Source organism: Coloeus monedula (genome assembly GCF_965178545.1).
Source record: "Coloeus monedula genome assembly, chromosome: 9".
NCBI lineage: Eukaryota > Metazoa > Chordata > Aves > Passeriformes > Corvidae > Coloeus > Coloeus monedula.
In genome coordinates, this window is record NC_138789.1 from 7913538 (window position 1) to 7933032 (window position 19495).

Consider the following 19495-nt stretch of genomic DNA (forward strand, 5'->3'; position numbering starts at 1 on the left):
AAACAAGAAAACAATCTGATGGAAAATGGTCTTAAAAGCATATAGAAGGTATGTGATTAACTCATACTTGGAAGCAAAAAGGATCTTGGATGCCTGACATTGAGGATTCTTCCTTAATTACCCCCAAGCTACCTTAAGTGCACTTCAGAATGGCATAGCCTGAGCAATCTGATCCCCATGACCACCGAAAACAGGAGGGTTCCTTCTCCTTCCCTGCCATCCTCTGGCAATTGTCAGACTCTCCTGACAGTCCCCCAAATTCCTCAAGCTGTTTTCCCACCAAGACAATAAAAACGGCCCAAGGAGGGATCTGACCAGAGTATGAACAGCCAAGGAACTGGCATGGACAACAGGAACCCTCCTTTCTGGTGGTGGTAAACCATGTAAATGACTCACTGGTCTTTACCCTCAAGAAGTCCTGGGATCTGCTCATGTAGCTAGGGAAGAAATCAACCAGTTTTGAACAGTGTGAGAGTACTACAGTGCTGTACAAGCCATCATACAAGCCACCCGTACTTGTCCATTGCACAGCTGGTAGAAAACAGCAATTTCCACAGAAAAAGGTTTCTCTTGTGACAACAGTTCGCTTGGATCCTGGTCTGAAGCCTGATAATGGACAAACAGAGCTGTAAACTGGTGCATGAGCATCACACTCCTAGTCCATCTCGTGACTGTGCATGTGAGTAACTGCCTGTCTGCCACAGCAATTGAATTAGCAAGATCACAGGCACCAGATTAGATAAAAGAGAGGGAAAGGTCAGCTTTGGGAAGATAAAAACATGGAGATTCTTGCTTGCATGCTACTCAGAAGACATCAGGCTATGGCTTTCAGGCTGGGCCTGGCTCTCTTCCTGCAGAGTAATATGTTTTCTTCTATCAGTACTTGCCAGCTCTCCACCACATTTAGAACATAACGACTCAAGCAAATAGAAGGCTTTCATCTCCCCACTCAGCGTGAGATCAATTTTTTCCAGCTTTAGCTGTCTCACAGAGCTATCTGGGCTCCCTTTAAAACCTACAGAAGGAAAGGCACCTCTGGAAGGAAATCCAGTCCACGCAAGGGTAGGTGTTTGGGATAGGTGGGGAAAACTGAAAAGAGCTTTTCTGCCTCCATTAAGCAGAGAAGGAGCCTTGAGTGGTGCTTGAGAATTTGTGGTGCCTGTAGTCCATAAAGTAGCAACAACAATCTGTGAAATGATTTAAGAAAGAAGCCAGATGAAATGAAATTAAGGAAGAAAAACAGAAGTATGAGAGGAACACTGCAAATTAAGCAAACCTAAGCCTTTATCAGTGCACTTCTCACTTGACATGTGCCAATAACTTAAGACATCTAGAAGTACAGAAAAATGCTTTTGCCTTCAAGTGTTCTAATTATGTACATTTTTCTCGCGGAACACAAAGTCTCAAGCTAATTTCAACATTTTCTACAAATATTCTGCAAAGTATGATGCAACTGTATCAGCTTCTGGGTAACCACAGAAGCTCTGTTTTCATAAATGTGGGTTTTAAAAATGAAATGCCCCATTGACAACATTTCACCAAACCACTGGAGTTTCCAGCTTTTTTATTTCAAAATACAGGGGACTTTCAGGTCAAAGAAAGCTCTACCAGAATTCTTATCATAGAATAAAGATGTGAGAAATGATGCATGAAAGGTTTTAGGTGAGGACATGCATCAGTGTTTTCTTAGACACTGAGGGTACAAATAATAAGGCAAAATAATTGATTTCACTACACGGATAGCATCAACTGCACGGGCACTTTTTAAATCACCCGAATTACATATGAACCCTCCCCTCTTTTCTTGCTCCTGTACTGGTTTTAATTCTACACAAAAAGATTGAACATCTTAGACACACCACAATTTCTGCAAAATATCAGAGGTACTGAGCAGCCTGAAGGCACCAATCCAAATCCTCTCTTCTAGCTGGAGAGTCACTCAGCTTGCCATTAACCAGTTTAATATGTGTAGTCACAACTCTCTTTATTACCCCAACTCGTCAACAAAAATACCTTATCAGGCTCTTAACATGAAGGTCTACAGAAGAGCAAGAGCCTGAGGCTACATCCTCCTGGTGGATGTGTTCCCTTTCATTTCCATTCCCTCTCGCCCTCTGAACCTCTTCTGGCTTTGCAGAGCTACCCCTGACCCACACAAAGGCAAGTGAACTCCAGACAGTCCCCAGGCTGCAGATCATTTCCCCCTCTCCCTCTGATCCCACACAGATCTGTTTGTAAGCACACCAAGAGCACACACAGCCCTGTTAACAACTGCACGTGCCATTACTGGGAGGGAAACCCAGACCAGGAGCACAGCAACACATCATCTGATGGGCCAGATTGAACACTGTAACTTCCTGCAAGCCAAGGCAGCTGCATCAGGGCTTTGTAAGGACATTTTCAAACAGAAAAAGCACTACAAGCAGGTAGAGGTGATTTGTAACAGAATCGGACAGAAGGTGCCACAGCTGAGGTACAGGGTTCTGGTTTCCTTCTTTTAATCCACACCAGTCTTGTTCTTAGATGCCTATTTCCTTTGAGAATTAAGGTACTGGAAGTGACTTTTACAAGCAAACAGGTAACTTCTCAAATCAACCATCAAGATTTGGAAAGACTAAGTCATAAGGGTGTCAGTTTTGATCCACGTGAAGAGGTTCTACTCTGCTGGACAGTGATGGTTAGAACTGCCAGGAGAGCAGAAGAGGGATGGAGTGCTGCAGGGAATTAAAAGGTAATTATCTGAGAACTTACAGGATGTCAGGTTCTTCTTTCTGGCCTATCCTGCACTCCTTACATGCCTGTGTGCATGACAATGAGACTGAGGGACATACACTCTTTTAAAATGCATTTCTTACCTCCTTTTGACAAGTGCCATGGTGTGGGCAGTATCCTCCTCCTGGACTGCCATACCAAGCCAACACTAACCAACTCTACCCTGAAATGGAAATACCCTGTCACGACATTGTTGTTTACCCAGCTGGCTTCACAACCTTTTTTCAGCATTTGTAGAACCACACCAGTGTTTAGCCTGAACCCCAAGTTCCTTTCTGCTTGTATAAATGTAGTTCTTTACACTTATTCACCTAGAGCTGCAATTACCTGCTTTTGCCAAAATTTTACACCAAGCAAACTGCTGCATCTGTTGCTTTTCTCCAAATGACGGCACGTTTACATCCAGTTTCATGTGGATGAAACATCCAGTGTACATGTTTTTCTATGCTGGCACTTTGGAAACTGAGCTTGAGAAGTCAGGAAACTTCATGCCTGGATTGTATGCAGCACCTCTGCTGCCTGCTGGAGAGTTAAAGCTTACAGCTGGTTAGCAAATGCCAAACAGATGGTCCAGCAAGAGCAAAGAGAAACCCACAGTGTTACTTCCCTGATGTCAAGGAGATGCCCTTCTGGAGATGCTGGTCCCAGAGACAGCAAAATGGTTTCTTTTCAGTCACCTTTTCCAGGAGTCACCTGCCCACTGATTACTCAGAGTCCTTGATGAAAAGCTCCAGGTCCGAGGGCTCAGCACTGTTCTTAGAAAGAAGAGCTCCATGCTGATTTCCTGCAAAGGAGATTAAACAAGAGCCTCCCAGATGCTAACAAGTGACTCAACCTAAGAATCTCCACACTGAGGAACAGCTTGGGAATGTGCACTTCTAGAGTCCCTAGAGCATTGTTTAACACACAGGAGCCTGGTGGGATTCAGATCCAAAGGCCTGTGTTCCTTCCTCACGCGGCGCGACTCTCTGAGCACAGCTCAGAATGCCTTCCTCATATTGGATATAACCCTCTTGGAGACAGCTGACACTTGAAACCTTATTTTGGATAGTCATGAAACCAAGGAGTAACAACAATCACTTATGCAATGCTTAGTGGCACTTTGCCAACCAGTTCCAAGGGCAGTGGCCCATGGCATTTAACAGGAAGTCCACTTCTCCGTGGCATCCTCATTGTGTAACGTGCTGTTCAAGCTGTGCACGTGCCCCTCCTGCACAGCTTTGCCTTCTCTCATGAAAAGCACTTTCCAGCACCAGAATTATTCACAGGCACATTTTAACATTTGCAATCAAAACACAAAGAGGATTTCCTGAACAGTGGTTTCCAGTGTGAAGGATCTCTCAGCTTAGCCCACGGCATTCCAAATTCTTAATCACTAACACAAAGCCTGACAGCCTCTACCAAATGTGCTGGCAAAACTGGAGTTTATCCAACTGCACGGTGAGGAGCAAGCCATGCCAGGCACGAGGCAAAATGAGCTCTTCTCACATCCATTACCATCCCAGTAGATAGACCACAAGCAACTAGGAGACACAGAAGTTGAAAACAAGTTTTATGTTCCACTTTGAAGCAGTTTCAAAGCCAGTTTAAAGATAAAAATGTACAGTTAATTCTATCACACTTCTTGTCCTAGGAGTGTCAGCTATTTAAAAATAAAACCTGGAAGCTGCAAGAGTTCTGTTCGGTCCAGTGGGAGGTGATGATAATCTGCACACACTCATAACAGCACCTGGGCTCTTACTTCATAAAATAAGCTTTGTGTGCTGTCCAGCTAAAAATCTGGCAGAAGGATTAATTCAAACTGGAAGCAAGTAACTTCATCTGACCAGAATTAACTCTAAAAGTGTGCCTAAGACTTTAAATAATGGTCTCAAATGTAATACTGTAATGATTAACATTCACTAAAATGTAGGACACTATCTAATGAAACCAAAACCACCTCAATTCTGCATGCTTTACTTTTATACAGACCCTGTCTAGAGTGTCAGATAAATAAACTGAAAATGAACAGGAAAAATCACTAGTCTTAAGCTGTGGAAGTGTGAAGTACAACTAAAAAAGCAAGCACAAGTATTTTAAAGCGCTCTCTTCATGTACTATCATTCAAGGCAAACAAAGTATCATGAAGGTAATTTTTTCAAGCAGTTCATTCCCACCAAATTCAAGTCAATGTCTTACTGGCTACTGCAGTTCCAGGGCTGAAGGTATCATTTATGACTCTGTTCAGTTAGGGCTCGGCCAACATTGATCCCACAATTAAGTACTGCTACAGATTGTAAGCAAGAGCCCATCGTTCCCTTCTGGGAACTGTTCAGAATAATCTGAGCAAAATTTTCTTCAATGAATACCATGGTATCACTAAAGAAAGATGCATTATCATCTGGCATAATTAAAGTATTACTAATGCATTATTGAACTTGGGTTACTTCCTGAAGGAAGAGAACTGCTTCAGAGCTTCATATTTTCACCACCTGCTCTAACTGAACACACATTAATTGTTTGTGGATAAACTTGTGCTCCTGCTCACTTTGTTGACAGCAGTGTCTGTTCCATACTCTTATTAAATGCTGTTCTGTACTCATTAAGTGAGATACTGCTGACACTTCCTCCACTGAGACCATTCCCACTTTATAATCACATCTTCCTCCCATGCTTCTCAATTATACTTCTCTAGCCTATGCCCACACCAATTTCATAAGCAATGGGTCTTTTACAGAGGTTTTCCAAAACCAACAATCTTTCTTTCCTTCTTGCCCACAACTCTTTGTCTCTCAAGCGTGCAGCACATTTTAAATACATGTATGCTATTACTGGTCACGTCTGCCTGCAACCACTTTGGGTTCTGGAGACATTTTTTGCAGCATGTTTTATTTTCACTGTAATTATCTGCAGTATATGTTGTCCTTCCAAATACTAGTTTAAAAATAACAAAGTATTAGTTAGATCTGGAACGTGTAAAGCTGAAAGAAGTTCAGTGACGGCATTAATATGATTCATGAAGTTCCAGCAACCATAGAGAGGACCAACTAATCAAGACTATACACACAAAATCCAAAAGGAGCTTTGCTTCATGCCAGACATATTCGAGTTGACTTTTCTGCCTCTGCTTATACATCTGTCCTCAACACCACATCCATTCTTGATTTTATTGGGAGGACACTGGGGTTCAAAGGGACCCAAGGAGATAAAAATCAGAGCGACTAAGACTTTGCTTCCAAAATGCCTTGGAATAGATTCCCAAGTAGGAGCAAAGAACAGAGCAAAGGAAACAAAACCCCACTTGATACGACAGGCATTACCTCCCTTCTCAGAAACACCATTCTGCATTGCTGTTCTGCCCCTCCTACCCACTGTTTGCATCTGGCTGAGCCAGGAGGCTGCAGGAGATGCTGCACTGCAGCTGGCACTTGTGGCTGCTCCTCTCTGCCTTCCACCCCTACACACCTGGGGTGTCTCACTGCCTGGCTGCTTCTCTTCCCCCTCCTCTCAGCCCTCCTGCTCTCCACAGCACACACACAGCTCTTTGCTGCTTCACTCCCCAAAGGATGTCCTTACGGTGACAAATGGTGACACAGTCGGGTTTGCTGGAAAATACCAGAAGGTGTTGACAGAAACACTTTTTAAGGAACTGCTGGCCTTAAGCTGCAAATCTAAATTAACTTCTTTTGAGCTTCCTTTTACCCAACTTGCAGTTGTATTGTTCTCATGCACAAGTATTTTGAGAATCCCAGGACTGAGTGAGGCCATTTGTGTTAGCAGACCAACATACATTTTTAGACTTAATTTTAGATTATTAGATTTCTCTCTGGAGGTTTTTAGACTAAGCTCAAAGATGCTACCAAAGACACCATCTTCCCCAGCTGAGTAACAGGAAGAGCACAGAGAAACCTTCTCCCCACCACCTCTCAGGCCCTTTGAAAGTCACCTCTCCCTGATCCCCACCTACCTGAAATATTCCATATCAGAAAGGAAGACAGTTCAAGAAAGACCAGAAAGCAAGCTGGCTTCATTGTTTTTATATGGACCAGGGATTTGGAAGGAAAAAATTCCCTGACACTGAAAGAATCCAAAGTTTAGCCAGAAAAAAGGGAATGTGTAACAAAGAATGCAGCAGGCCAGACTTAATTTTCACTATCAACACTTAGATGGAAACAGGAGGTTTTCATAATGGATTTTCAAATTTGAAAGTCAAATACAGCTGTAGTTTGACAGAAGCTGACTCACTGAGCTTCAGGGCATGGTGAAGCACAATCACACACACTGTTTGCTTCCTCAAATTCTCCCAGAGAGGCAAGAACTGGCCTCACAGAGAAGACAGGCTAAAGGGTGACCTCTGCTCTGAAAAGGAAAGGCAGTTTTATCATGGATACTTTGCGCTGAGCCTCAGTTCTTTTACCACATATTATTCTCAGCTTGTGTATAAAATATAGGACAAGATCTTAAAATCCTACAATCCTGGGATAAAGTAGCTTTTTTCCTCTGAATAGCTAAGCTCAGGCTCCCCTGGAAAAAGGGCAGTTTGTAAAATCTTTTGAAAATCTGCATGTCAACTTGCAACAGTTGCAAACATAGGACTCGAACATAGAGAATAGCAGCTCTATCTCTAGGGGCAGCAGGACTATGTGGGTCTAATCAATTCATCTGAATGAAACACCAAATTACACGTCCCAGCCTGCAGAAATCCACAAAAAAGTCAACAGCAGAAAACTCCATGCTCAGTAAAAACCACCCATTGTCAAGTACAACAAAGTAGGAGGAAAGTATATGTTAGGACTGAATTTCTGGCTGTGAAACACCATCTGAAGCCAACTTCTTATAAAGTTTTGCGTGCAGGATGTAGACGGCATTAGGAGTGCAGTGAGTTGGAACCTGCCTCGTGCTCTCTGAATACACTCAGATTGTTGTTGCTAGAAGTGTGTGCAGCACAGCAAACTGCTGCTGCACAAGCATGTCAAAGCCAGACTTTATAATCTTGCTTCCTGAAAGTTATATAACATCCCAAATACAATTATATCATCCCAAATACAATTAGCACAGCACAGGCTTATTACCAACAGAAGCACATAACAACCTAGACATTTTTATTCTATAAACAAAGAAAGAACAGAAGTTCTGATTAAAATTTGACTTAATAATTTCAGCAAAAAATTGTTTGCAGAACTTGAGAAACCCTTAAATGCTTACTGCCGATGTTGGCTTGTAGGACCAGAAATTCATAATAAGAGGTCCCCCTGAAGCTCTATGGTTTATGGCACTGAAACGGAAATTTATAAAGCAAAATCCTGGTCTTACAGAAGTTGGTAAAGGCTTTGCCATTGATTCCCATAGGGTCAGCATCACTCTTGCCCTAACAAACAGAATCACCTTTTATTACCTACTTTTTACTGCATTCTACTGAAGATGCTGTATATGCACTGCAATAAATGCAAGTGGCAAACTTTGATATTAGGAGACATTTGTGCTTTGAAATAGAGAAAGTAGTGAGAGGAAATGTCCAAAGTCCTCTGAATTTCCCAAGTGAATCAAACTTTAAACTATGTTTTCCTTAAGAACAGTAATTACATTCTTAACCTAAAAAATGTCACTGTCCTTAAATAAACCTGCAGAGATGTCATCAAAGGGTCACTGAGTGAACCTTCCAGGATGGGGAAATCTACTGCTTAATCATTCCAAGTTGTGGGGACTCTGATCCTAACCACATAAGAGTGGAATGATCTGAAGCAGCACTGACAGGCCAAAGTAAATTGGAAGGGATTTGTTTTCTCCAGTGATTTACTTAATTACTTTTCAAATTAAGCTAGCTATTCAGGTAATTCTAGAAACAATCTCAAGGCCTGTACTCTGTGGCAAAACAGATGTGAGCTCTGAGAGACAGCTGTGTGGGTGCCAGGCTTACAGAGAGGCAGCCAGGTGTTCTGTTCCCTGCAAACAGAGCACCTCAGATCCACCAACCCGAGTTTTGTATCCATGCTCCCCTGGGGTTTTAGAAGACATTAAGCAGACTTGGTACCACAGATGTTACAGAGCAGAAATCAAAGGTGTTGGCAGAGCAGCAGACTCTTCCTGTTTAAAAATGACATTACAGACTCCCCTGATAATAGCAGTAAATTAATTTCTTTAGACACTCAGAGCAAAAGCCCTGCTTCTTGTATGGACTCAGCTGATCCAAATGCTACTTTCCTCCTTCCTCCTTAAAAAGGAAAAAAATCCCATGTAATCTTCAACTGTAAATATGTAGATCTGCAAGTCTTCCAAGGCAAGGAAAGAAAATAACATCGATGAGATCATGGGAATCTCAGTTTTACAGGTATCAAGCATCACCAGAACAACATGCAGTGCGCAAGAGCTTTACTTCCCAACCCTGCACTTCCAGAAGCCTTGGCTGAGTCCTACCGTGTAAGAGGCATGGGTAGCCCTAGCAAATCCAAGGAACTCAGGGCAGAGCTCCCGTACTGCAAGTGAGAACACACAAAAAATGTTACATTTTATCACATGCATCCAGGAGAAATGCTAGGGTTTGTGAGGCTGCACATGGAGCAGAAAACGATAACAGATGATCCAGGAACATCAGCTGGAAGGGATCTCCTGAGATCCACAGTCCTACCTTCCACTCAGAGCACGATACCACCAGAACCACCCACTCCCTGGAACCTTCCACTGGATGATTCTTGTTCTATTATGTTATAGGGCTGTTAACAGCTTATTAAGTATGTGGGAGTGTCTGCATGGCAAACTGTGAATGAGGAGAACAAAACCTTTCATCTCCAGGCCTTGGCTCCTCACTTGGACAAGCGCAAGCAACACCAGTGAACTGTGGAACAAACTGAGGAGGAACCAGTCCCCCCTCAGCTCCTAATCATCAGTGAAAAGGGAGCTGCGGTCCAGAGAAAATGAAGTCAGCAATCCCCAGGAGGAGGTGAAAGGGCACCCCCCAGGCTGGGGCCCTGCTGATGGCACCCCTCGGGCTGTGCAGGAGTCCTTTCTTCTGCACTCACAAAAGAATCCAAGCAAGTCATTTAAAAGTGCCTCAGGGCAGAGCTTGCTGCTAGATCAGGTTTGCCCTGTTAAAACAATAAATGAGGTAATGTACAAAACTGCCTTCTATTTGAGGACATTTCATTCATAAAACAGAAATACCAAAAGCTTTGCTACCAAATAAACTTCGCAGATGGGTTTAAAAGGCCTCCGCACCTCTTCCTGCAGGAGAGCAGGGCCAAGCTGTAGGGATTCTGTGGCACAAGGCACACAGCTTCCAAGGACAGCTCTGCAACTTGAAATGGGAGCTGACAACCTCCGGGTCATTAACCCGACAGTGTAAACAGGACCTATGGACACGTACATGCACTCAGGTGGGCTGGAGCAATGGTCCCAAATGCAGACCTCTACAAACACTGTTCTGCTTTGTGTTCTGAGTTTCCAGGAAAACTTTTATTCTCTGCTCCCTTCTCCTCATCCTCAGGATATGTGGAGCCTGGTGCTGGCTATATTTGTGTTGCTAGCTGAAAGAACAGCAGAACATGCCAAGCATTTAATAACAAAATTCCAGCCTTGTGACACAACCCAGTAATCCCAAGACTGGAAACTAACCTCATATTTCTACTCAGCACAAAACCTTAATCCTAAGAAGAGCACCGCTATTTTCATTTTGCCTGAACCTTTCCTACAGATATGCATATCACAAATTAAGAAACTTGCTGTGTACCAGGTGGAACAGAGTCGTATTACCTGTGTACCTATGGCATGTAGAGATTGGTAGAGTTATGACAACACAGAAACTGCTAAAACTAGTTATGATGATCTGTGTGCTCTTACACAGAACTGGCTATAGCTGGATGAGCTGTTGTTGTGGCCACTACTGGTCCCTCACTACCTTGGGACCCCTCTCAGGACACTCCTACAAAGAGGAAACAAATGGAGCTTTGTGGGCTCCTGGGAGGATCATGGCTGGGTGTGAACATGCACAGAACAATTCTCATCTAACACCCCAAATGCAAAATGGCAGGGCAGGAGGCTCAGCAAGCCAAGAGCCCAGATTCAGCCCAGGGACAGATGTGCATTATAGACGTATCTAATGACTCACCAAGACCTCTGCAAAAGGGAGGGAATAAGCTCCTCCAACGCCAGGTTGGTGTTTCAAGCACTGTTTGCCTTGATCATTTCCACCACCAGACCCTAATCAGCTTCTCACTACTGCAGTTGTCCTGGCTTCAACACCAGTCAGGGTTTCAGTGCAGAAAGTGCCATGAGACACCTGAAATTCCATTTTATAACAGCTTTTACTGTCACTAACTGCGCTGCAGATGTGAGGCTGTGCCTGACAAAGCTGCAGCACAAGCCTCTGCTGTATCTCAGCACAGAAAGCAGACCTGCTCATCTGTCTCAACTTACAAGTCACAAAACAGCAGAAAAACTGTGGCCCTACACACAGTCCTGTACAGCTGAGATAAGTGACACATAAAACTGCAAATGCAGGAGTTTTAGGGGAAGATAGAAACTGTATTATGTTAACAGTAATGATTTGTGCAGAGGGTACATTTATTTCTATACCCAGAAGCACAAAAGGTTTGTACTGCTATTTCATAGCTGTAATGTGTAAGTTTAACCACAGGGTTCATGAAATTTTGGGCTGTCTTGCCTTGGAACTACAATGTTTTCTGCAAAGCTCTTTCCATTCCCAATGTGATGGGCACATTTTGCAAAGACCATGATTTGGCCATGTTACCGTAAAGGATATACAGAAGCATCATTTCAAAAGAAACAAATTTACCTGCAACTTTGATTAAGTCATCTTTTGGATCTCTGTTAGAAGCAGTCTTAAGGACACACATAAAAGGCCAGTAGCACCCACTGCTACACTTACTCTGCGGAATGACACCACATAGAATGTATCCTCCCTTCGGTGAATTGCTTCGAAAAAGTCTTGATAGCTCCTCGGAGAGGCATAATACACTTGCAGCTCATTCCCTGAGTTCCTGCTGAAATAAAGAACGGCAAAGGTAATTATTTCAGACAAGACAGTTAATTTCAGTGAGACAGTGACTTTGAAGACCTGCTTTTTAAAGTAACCGCAGTAGCTCTTCATCCACTAAGAGGAGCATGAGGAACACAGGTGAAGACAATGAAACTACTCAGTACTTTTTGAAAGTTCAAGGTGCTTCAAAGGTCTAACTATGGGAAAGATTTCCAGATTTTTGTTCGTGCTTCTGAGGCCAGCAAAAACCTGTTTGCTAGCTCAACAGGAAAAAAAAGCTTCAACCTAAAGTGTCTGAAAAATTGTGATGACTTCTGAAAATAAATTTTAGGATGAAATGTCATTCTGAAATAAAATATAAAACCATTTAATAATTTAATAAATTTATTTTTCTGCTAAGAATCCAAACCACTGAAATTGAAAGAAGTGCAAAGGTAAGCATAAACAGCGCTTTTAATTTACTGTCAGATGACAAATCCACCTTCTTTCTCACCCACCCTTTTTTTTCCACGCTATGTCCTCTGGTCAACTCAAAGACTTGCTCTTGATTTTCAATTTAGACAGAGGAGCAAAAATAAGATACTCACATAATTCTGGCTTATCTTTTCCACGGTTCTCATCTTACACGTATCAGACACAAGGAAAAGATGCTCTAAACCATTCTAAGCCAAAACACTGGCAAGTCCTACAATCATGGTACTTATCCACTGTTTATCTTGGAAAGGTGAGAAGTTCCTAGCATATACTGCTATCATTTATACTTTCCCAATCCCACTCCAAAATAACTTATTTATTTAACACTGGAAAGCTGTACTCAGGGAAACCATTAGCTGAACTTTCAACCTGTCATTTTAATTTCCCCCACTTTAATAGCACACTGTGTTTGTGGCAAGGACATGATCAGGCTATCCCTCCCCTCCCAAGCTGTCTTCTGCTGACCTGGGTTTTGAACTAGGGGGGTTAATTTAGACTATTTTAGTACATTTCTAAAATATAACAAGACACAAATCTATCATCAAGTGACTTTCTCAAGCAGCAATAACAGTAGGCTGTCATTATCTTCTCCTCCACTGCTAACAGAGCCCTGTTGCAAGCAAAGGACTGCAGCTGCCAGGCCAGTTGCCCTTTCACAGGATTGGGGGTGTAAGTCCTGGGGGATCAGGAGCAGGCAGCTCTACACTACACATCCCCTTTTGCACAACTGTGCAAGAGAGGAATCAGCTCCCATCCTTCACACACAGGACACAAAGGCTGGAGCTAATCTGAGCTTGATTACTCATTCATGAAAACACGTAGGCCCACCAAGCCACCCCTGAGATGGAGCACTGAAGCTGGGCTGTGATGAAAGGCACGGCGCCCACGCACTGCTCGGTACAACACATCCTGAAAGCTGACCCGGGGCCCACAGATCTGTGTGCTCGCCCACACTCCACGAGATACAGAGAGACCTAAAAACCAGCTATGGGAGATGACTGTCCCAAAGCTCTTGGAAACCACCGGGCCTTTATAAAGCTGTCCTGGTCACGTAACAAATCAAACACAAAGTGATATCGGGGATTACAGGCAGTACATTGCACCTACCTTTGAACATCATCTGATAACCACCTCTCCATCAAAGGAAGGGAGGAACTTCCGAGCCAAAGCCAGATGTGAAACTACCAGTTGTTTTAGTAACATCTTTGCATATTACAAAAAAGCATCATATTAAACTGTGTATGCCAAACAATGGTGCTGAACCTGGCCATTTATTGGGAGATCAATAAGTCTTTTGTTTTAAAACTTTGAAGGACACTCTGTTATGCACCACAGAGCACTGGGATGTTACACATAGGCTTGTTTCGGGAAGAAATGAGGCAGGACACAGTGCTTTATGCATCAAAACCCGCAATATTAATAGCGCAAAACTTAGGATAACAACTGCAGAGTCTCTTTTTGATACCTGAAGCCTTAAGAAACACACTTACAGAAGTCCTCAACAAAATCACCCCTGAAGAAAGCTACATAGACTATAAAGACATTAGGCTTGAAGATTTTCTTTGAAATCATCTAAAAATTTATCTTCTCCACTGCTCTGACTTCCCTGAAATTCTTTTCAATCCTCAGCTTCCTGATGGAGATGACAATGGAGATGGAGACCACCACTTCTACCAGAGACATTCAGTAAACCTGAAGTTAAGCCTACTTTGAGCAGGAAGTTGCACTAGGGATCTCCTGAGGTCCTTTACAGTCTAAACTACTCTGTGATTTTATGATTTCATGGAGCACCTAATAGCTGATGGCTCTGGGAGGAACTGGAAGTCTGTTCTATGTTCTTAGCAGTTCCAGCACAGTCATAGCATGCAGCTGCCATGACTCACTGGTTCTGTTCATATAAACATCATTAATCTGAAAAAAAACCCAAAAAATCTCACTTCCTTCAGAGCACAACAGATTATTCCATGCAGAGCTACATGATGTTGCACACCGTTTCTAATAATCCAGGTATTTTTTTTCAGAGTAATGCAAGCATGTATATTAAACTGCTTTATGCCATGAGCCTTGTTCATCACTGTTCAGTTAGAACAGCTATCCTTCATCTGCCTGTAGAATTCAAAAAGCTTTTTCTTATTTTTTTTCTTTTAAGTCAAGACATATCAAGATTTGACAGCCTGGTTTCTGTAACATTTGCCTGCAGCTTGCTCTTTTCCTCCAGGCTGATCCTGCTTTCAAAGCAACAATGCAAATGGAAAGGCCACAGCTGTCTTTCTTTCCACAGCAACATTTCAGGTGGTGTTCTCACCAAAAAGTTTCATTTATACTCCATTCTGCTCTTACACTCCTCTTTGGCACCTTAGAGCAGACAGCCTCCTCAACAGTCTCACACAGAATTCAGGAGAGAGAAATTTTGTTTCCCTAATCTTTTCTCTCCAGTACTTCCTGCCACCAGGAAGAGGGACAAGATGGTTATGGGGAGGGGTGGGCAGGGGACATCAGGAAATGCTGCATTAATGTGCTCCAATAATCAGCAATGGAGACAAAGAATGTAAATGAGACATAATGGTACTTTAAGTTCATCATAATAACTTGGTGATAGCTATAATGGCTCTACTCCTGAAGACAGAGAGAAACCTTTCCCTTACCAGATTCATGGCCCTTTGAAACCTTCTTACAAACTAACGATGTTCTCACAGATAGCCCCAAGTTAGTTCCTCCCTAAATATTCAGATCTGTTTAGAAAGGGATTCTGGACAGCAAAGTAAGGATTTTCTTAAAACTCATGGCTAGAAAGACCCTGGAAGAGCGGAGCTGTGATACAGGGGTTCATTTAAGCGTAATATAAATTGTTAGAAGCAGTTATTTGCTAAGGGACAGAAATTAGTCCAAGAAAAGTAGCTGCATTTGGCTTAAGAATCCGGAAAAGATGAAAATGGGCATTCTTTACCAAATGTTGGTGAAAAACTAGGTTAAGTAGAAAGCAGTAACAAAGGAACTGCTCCGCTTTACCTGAGACTGGTGTCTGTGTAAGGCATGGCCATTAGCTGGGAATCTGCTTTGTCACTGAGGGAGCTCTGAAAAAGGGAAGAAGGAAAAAATGACACAAGGTGAAACCAATAAGCATTTCCTTGGTTTGCCACTACATAGAATATAACACACAGAATGGGGTGCAGAGATTAATCAGTGCTCTGCATCAGAAATGTGGATTTTCCCACTGGTGAAACATGAGAAACTGAAATGGTCAGCAATCAAGCTGGAACAACAAAACCAGCAGGATTTTAATACAGCCAAATTTGAAGTCAACATTCAGAGACAAGAAAGGGAGTTTGGCACCATACACAACAGTTCTAAATGCTCTACCATTCTGCTTTGGACATCAGTGAGAAGCATCTGAAGTTTAACACGCAACACTTCTTCCCTAGAAAACTGCAGTATTTCCCACATTGTAATGCTCAATTCCTTTTAAAGCTGGTACTACCCCTAAACAAATTAAATACTTTGAAAATTCATTGTCTTAATTTCAGCTTTGGTATCAGTATACCATGTAGGTAAAAGATTTTTAAAAATGGGAAATATGAGCACAAGTCTCATATAGATATATAAAAATATAAGCACAAGTCTCATATATATATATAGCCATATAGATATATACATATATCTATATGGCTACAATTCTGTAGCCTTACCAAAAAACCATGTATCCCTCTAGCTAAAATTTAAACAATAGAAATATTTCAACAAAACCAATCAGCTTAACAGTGAGTCAAATAAATGTGCTGTAGGTTGTATTTCTCTCCGTTGAGCAATTGCTTATCCTTACAGAAAAGCCACAAAAAGGGTAACTATTGATTTCATTTTAGAAAATGTAGAAGCTATTTTGATGGCTACTAAAGAAATTCAAAACCCTGAATCCAAGAACAGGAATGGAAGAACAACTTTGACAACGTAACAATCAACCAAACCCAGCAATTTCAAATGGGAAGTGTTGGCTGCCCTAATTACAGGCACGATGGCTACTTTTGTCTATAATGACAAGTGCAAACAAGTCAGGGAACGCGGTTCATGAAATTATCTTGTCAGGCCACTGAGGCAGGAGCAGGAAGGGGCGCACCTGTGTGACTCGTGCTTTCTGCTGCTGGTTGTTGGACAGCCTTCGGGATCTGGTTCGCTCCACCTCGTGCCTGTGCACCCATCCTCGGAGTTCATGGGTCAGCCTAGGAAAACACACAGCATCAGCACAGATTTCAAACAAGGCTGCCAGAATATTTCAGTTGCATACAACAGTTTAGCCACTACACAGACACTGAAGATTACTATTATTTTACCTTATGATAACTTATTTTTAATACCATAGTAAGAAAATACAATTTTAAGATTAAATGTGTAAGGGATTATCTATAAAGTATTAGATTCGTGGATGTTTCCACACAAAGTAGATACAGTCCATTCTTTTGTCCAACGAACAGTAATTTTGAAATTACTGGAAGGACTACTGAAATTTAAAATCAAAAGTTGATCAATTCAAGACAAATTATTGGTTAAGGCTAAATTATGGCACATAAATCTGAGAGGAAGAATGGACAGACAATGGAGATAAGGTTAGTGACTCATATCTATGGAAAAAGTGGAGCTAGGTGTTTTCAAACAGTGAACAAAGAACATCTGCAATGTCAGGTTCAGTCTGCTTCTATCAGAAGGTGAAGAATAGAAGACCATCTCTTAAATAATTCAGATGGAAATGGCTTTTAGCTGGACTTGATTTCCAAATAATTAACATTTCTACATATGAAGTGATTTCTCTTTTAAGCCACGAAAGCCACCCAGACAATCAGAAAACTGTTATTTGGTTACTGCAAATGACCAGTGAAGAGAGTGGTGAAAATCATTACTAAAACCATGGAAAGATTACAAAGATCCAAGTGGATCTGTCCTTACAGCAGCAGACACTGGACAGTGCAGACCCTTATGAGACACTGGTCACGTACTGGATGAACACCATGAATGGACAACAACATCATTCGCAGCAGCCCAGTAGCACTCAGCCAACACAGAATTTATATCTCAACTCCTAATAAACTTTAAATGCTCACAAAAGGCAGTTTGCTCACCTCAGCGACTCTGTCCTGTTGATCAGAGGCCGGCAGGGGGGCGGCGGTGGTGAAATATATAACAGAGGTTCTTCTGAGACTATCATTAGTGCTTTGTTATCAGACACAGAATGGTCATACCTGGGAAAAATCAAGAAAAGCACATCAAGAAGTCCCTTAAAAAACTTCATGACCCTTTGACCAAATCCAGAGAATGAGCACTAACACCAGCAGACCCACGAATATTACAGCTGCTCCTGTGAGACCTTTGATGCAGGTGAGTAACAATTCCCATCAAACATCCAATGTTCTCAGTCAATCCCTCAAAGGGGGCTGACAGCTCTCAACACAGGGAAGACAGATGAGCATTAGCAGATGTTGGATCTCTTCCCAAGAAGGCCAGATATTGATAGACTATGTAGTCTGTAAAATATTCCTCACAGAATGCAAACTATGTGATCTCTGTAGACACAACTTTCTTTTTCATTCCAGAGCTGTGCAAGATTTGCTACAGAAATATTACATTTATTATCCACTAAAACCATGCGGATAGACAGACCGTAAGCTATATGACAGCCGAGCAGCCACAAACTATATTACAACTGAGTGGAGAGGATTTACATCTCTGTCTCCAGAATCTAGCTTGGTTTTGATAAAAAGTGAAAAGGAGCATGTATTTCTCAGTACAAAAATCTGTAATACTCTCAGGGCCTCCTGAGGGGTTAACTACTTATCACCAAATACCTAATGTAGTTCTCTCTCTTGATAGGTTATCAATGTAACAGCCTCAGTCCTCTTGGTTTTGACAGACTTGTAGCTCCTGAACCTCAACTTCTTTCTGAAAAATCAGGTATAAGAGCTTATGAAAGCCTTATTCATATCCCCTCTCTTTCCCAGCTTTCTCTCCAACTTCATGTCTGCTTCTCGTGTCTGCTGCATCTAGGACTGATAAAGGAGAATATGCAGCAAAGAGCAAACAGTTTGCCAAACCCAGGGGGAAACAGTGAAAGAGAAGGAGGTACAGGCACAAGCACACCTTCCTAAGAGAACCACTCTACTCTTCTGTCCCATAGGTCATGGTCTAAAATGTACCACACAGGATACAAAGCCCTCACCATGGCTACAGCCTTAAAATGCTCCTGATTTATTGCCTTCTTTTTGCACGGCAAAATACATTAGGGCTTTCTGCACATCTGTGCCTAGCTTTGTTCAACCAGCCAAAACACTCTACTGGAAAGGGACAGTCTAATAGGATAAATCTTGTAAGGGGAAAACATGAGCTGTATTAGCCAGACTTCAATCTGGAGACAATTATATGTTCACTTATGCACTGCATGCTAGAGACCTAGGAAGTCTGAAAGCCAGTATTTAATTAAAAAGTGGATAAGCACAAGGATGGACTTGGACTTTTTAAAATGAAAAAGCACAGTGCTAAGTTCAGAGTGTGTTCTTAGTCGTGAACTTCCCCAGTCTTCTCTTGAGCAACTAAGAAAATAAATATTCCAGCTTAAAAAGTAAGAAGAGATAGATAATATGACAAATATCACAACTATGCAAGCTAAAATATAGATCAGAGGGAAAAAGCAAACAGATGAACTGAAGAAGGTCCTGAAAATCTCGGTGACAAGCACTTGTGGATATGCTCTCTTCCCTAACACTTTGCAGCACAGCCACGTGTACACTTCTGAAGCTCTATGTGTTGGGTACTCTGGCAGATAAAACACCATATTCATTTGAAAAGCAAACTGTGCAGCTTTCAAAACACTGTGTTTAAAACTCAGGTACTCTGTAAAAGAAGCAAGAGCACTGGCCAAAAGGGTGAGCAAGGCAGTGAGGGCTAAAAGCACCACTGCCCTCTGCCACCTAAAATGTTAAAGGTTTCCATCTCACCTATTAGTCTTCTCGGGAATGATGCCCTCAGGTATTTTCTGATCTGTGCTGGACTCCTGGACAGCTGAGAACTCCAGAAGATTTCTGGTCCGGTGGTTAGAACTCACGGTGGAATCAACTCCATTGGGATCCTTTTCAAATACACTGGAAAACATAATAAACATAGCAAAATGTACCACAAACATAAGGGGTCTGCAAGGCACTTTACTGTAAGGCATTAAATACTCAGGTGCAGAAGTTTCTGGCTGCTGTTACAGTACACGGATAAGGTGCATGTCATATCTAATGTAAAAGCTGATGT

At 42.1% G+C, this 19495-nt stretch overlaps 1 protein-coding gene across 2 annotated transcripts in view; it reads right to left on the reverse strand.

Annotated features, from left to right (window-relative positions):
• Positions 1 to 19495, reverse strand: part of ATF6 (activating transcription factor 6) — a 72972-nt gene that overhangs the window by 30142 nt on the left and 23335 nt on the right. Inside the window, exons 10-14 of one of the 2 annotated variants that reach the window (XM_082287479.1) lie at positions 19195 to 19338; positions 17326 to 17445; positions 16329 to 16431; positions 15227 to 15291; positions 11633 to 11744 (exon numbers count right to left, since the gene is read on the reverse strand). In XM_082287479.1, coding sequence (XP_082143605.1) covers positions 11633 to 11744; positions 15227 to 15291; positions 16329 to 16431; positions 17326 to 17445; positions 19195 to 19338 — 544 coding nt within the window. Of the gene's footprint in view, positions 1 to 11632; positions 11748 to 15226; positions 15292 to 16328; positions 16432 to 17325; positions 17446 to 19194; positions 19339 to 19495 lie in introns of both variants that reach the window. The other variant, XM_082287478.1, reaches the window with a different exon arrangement.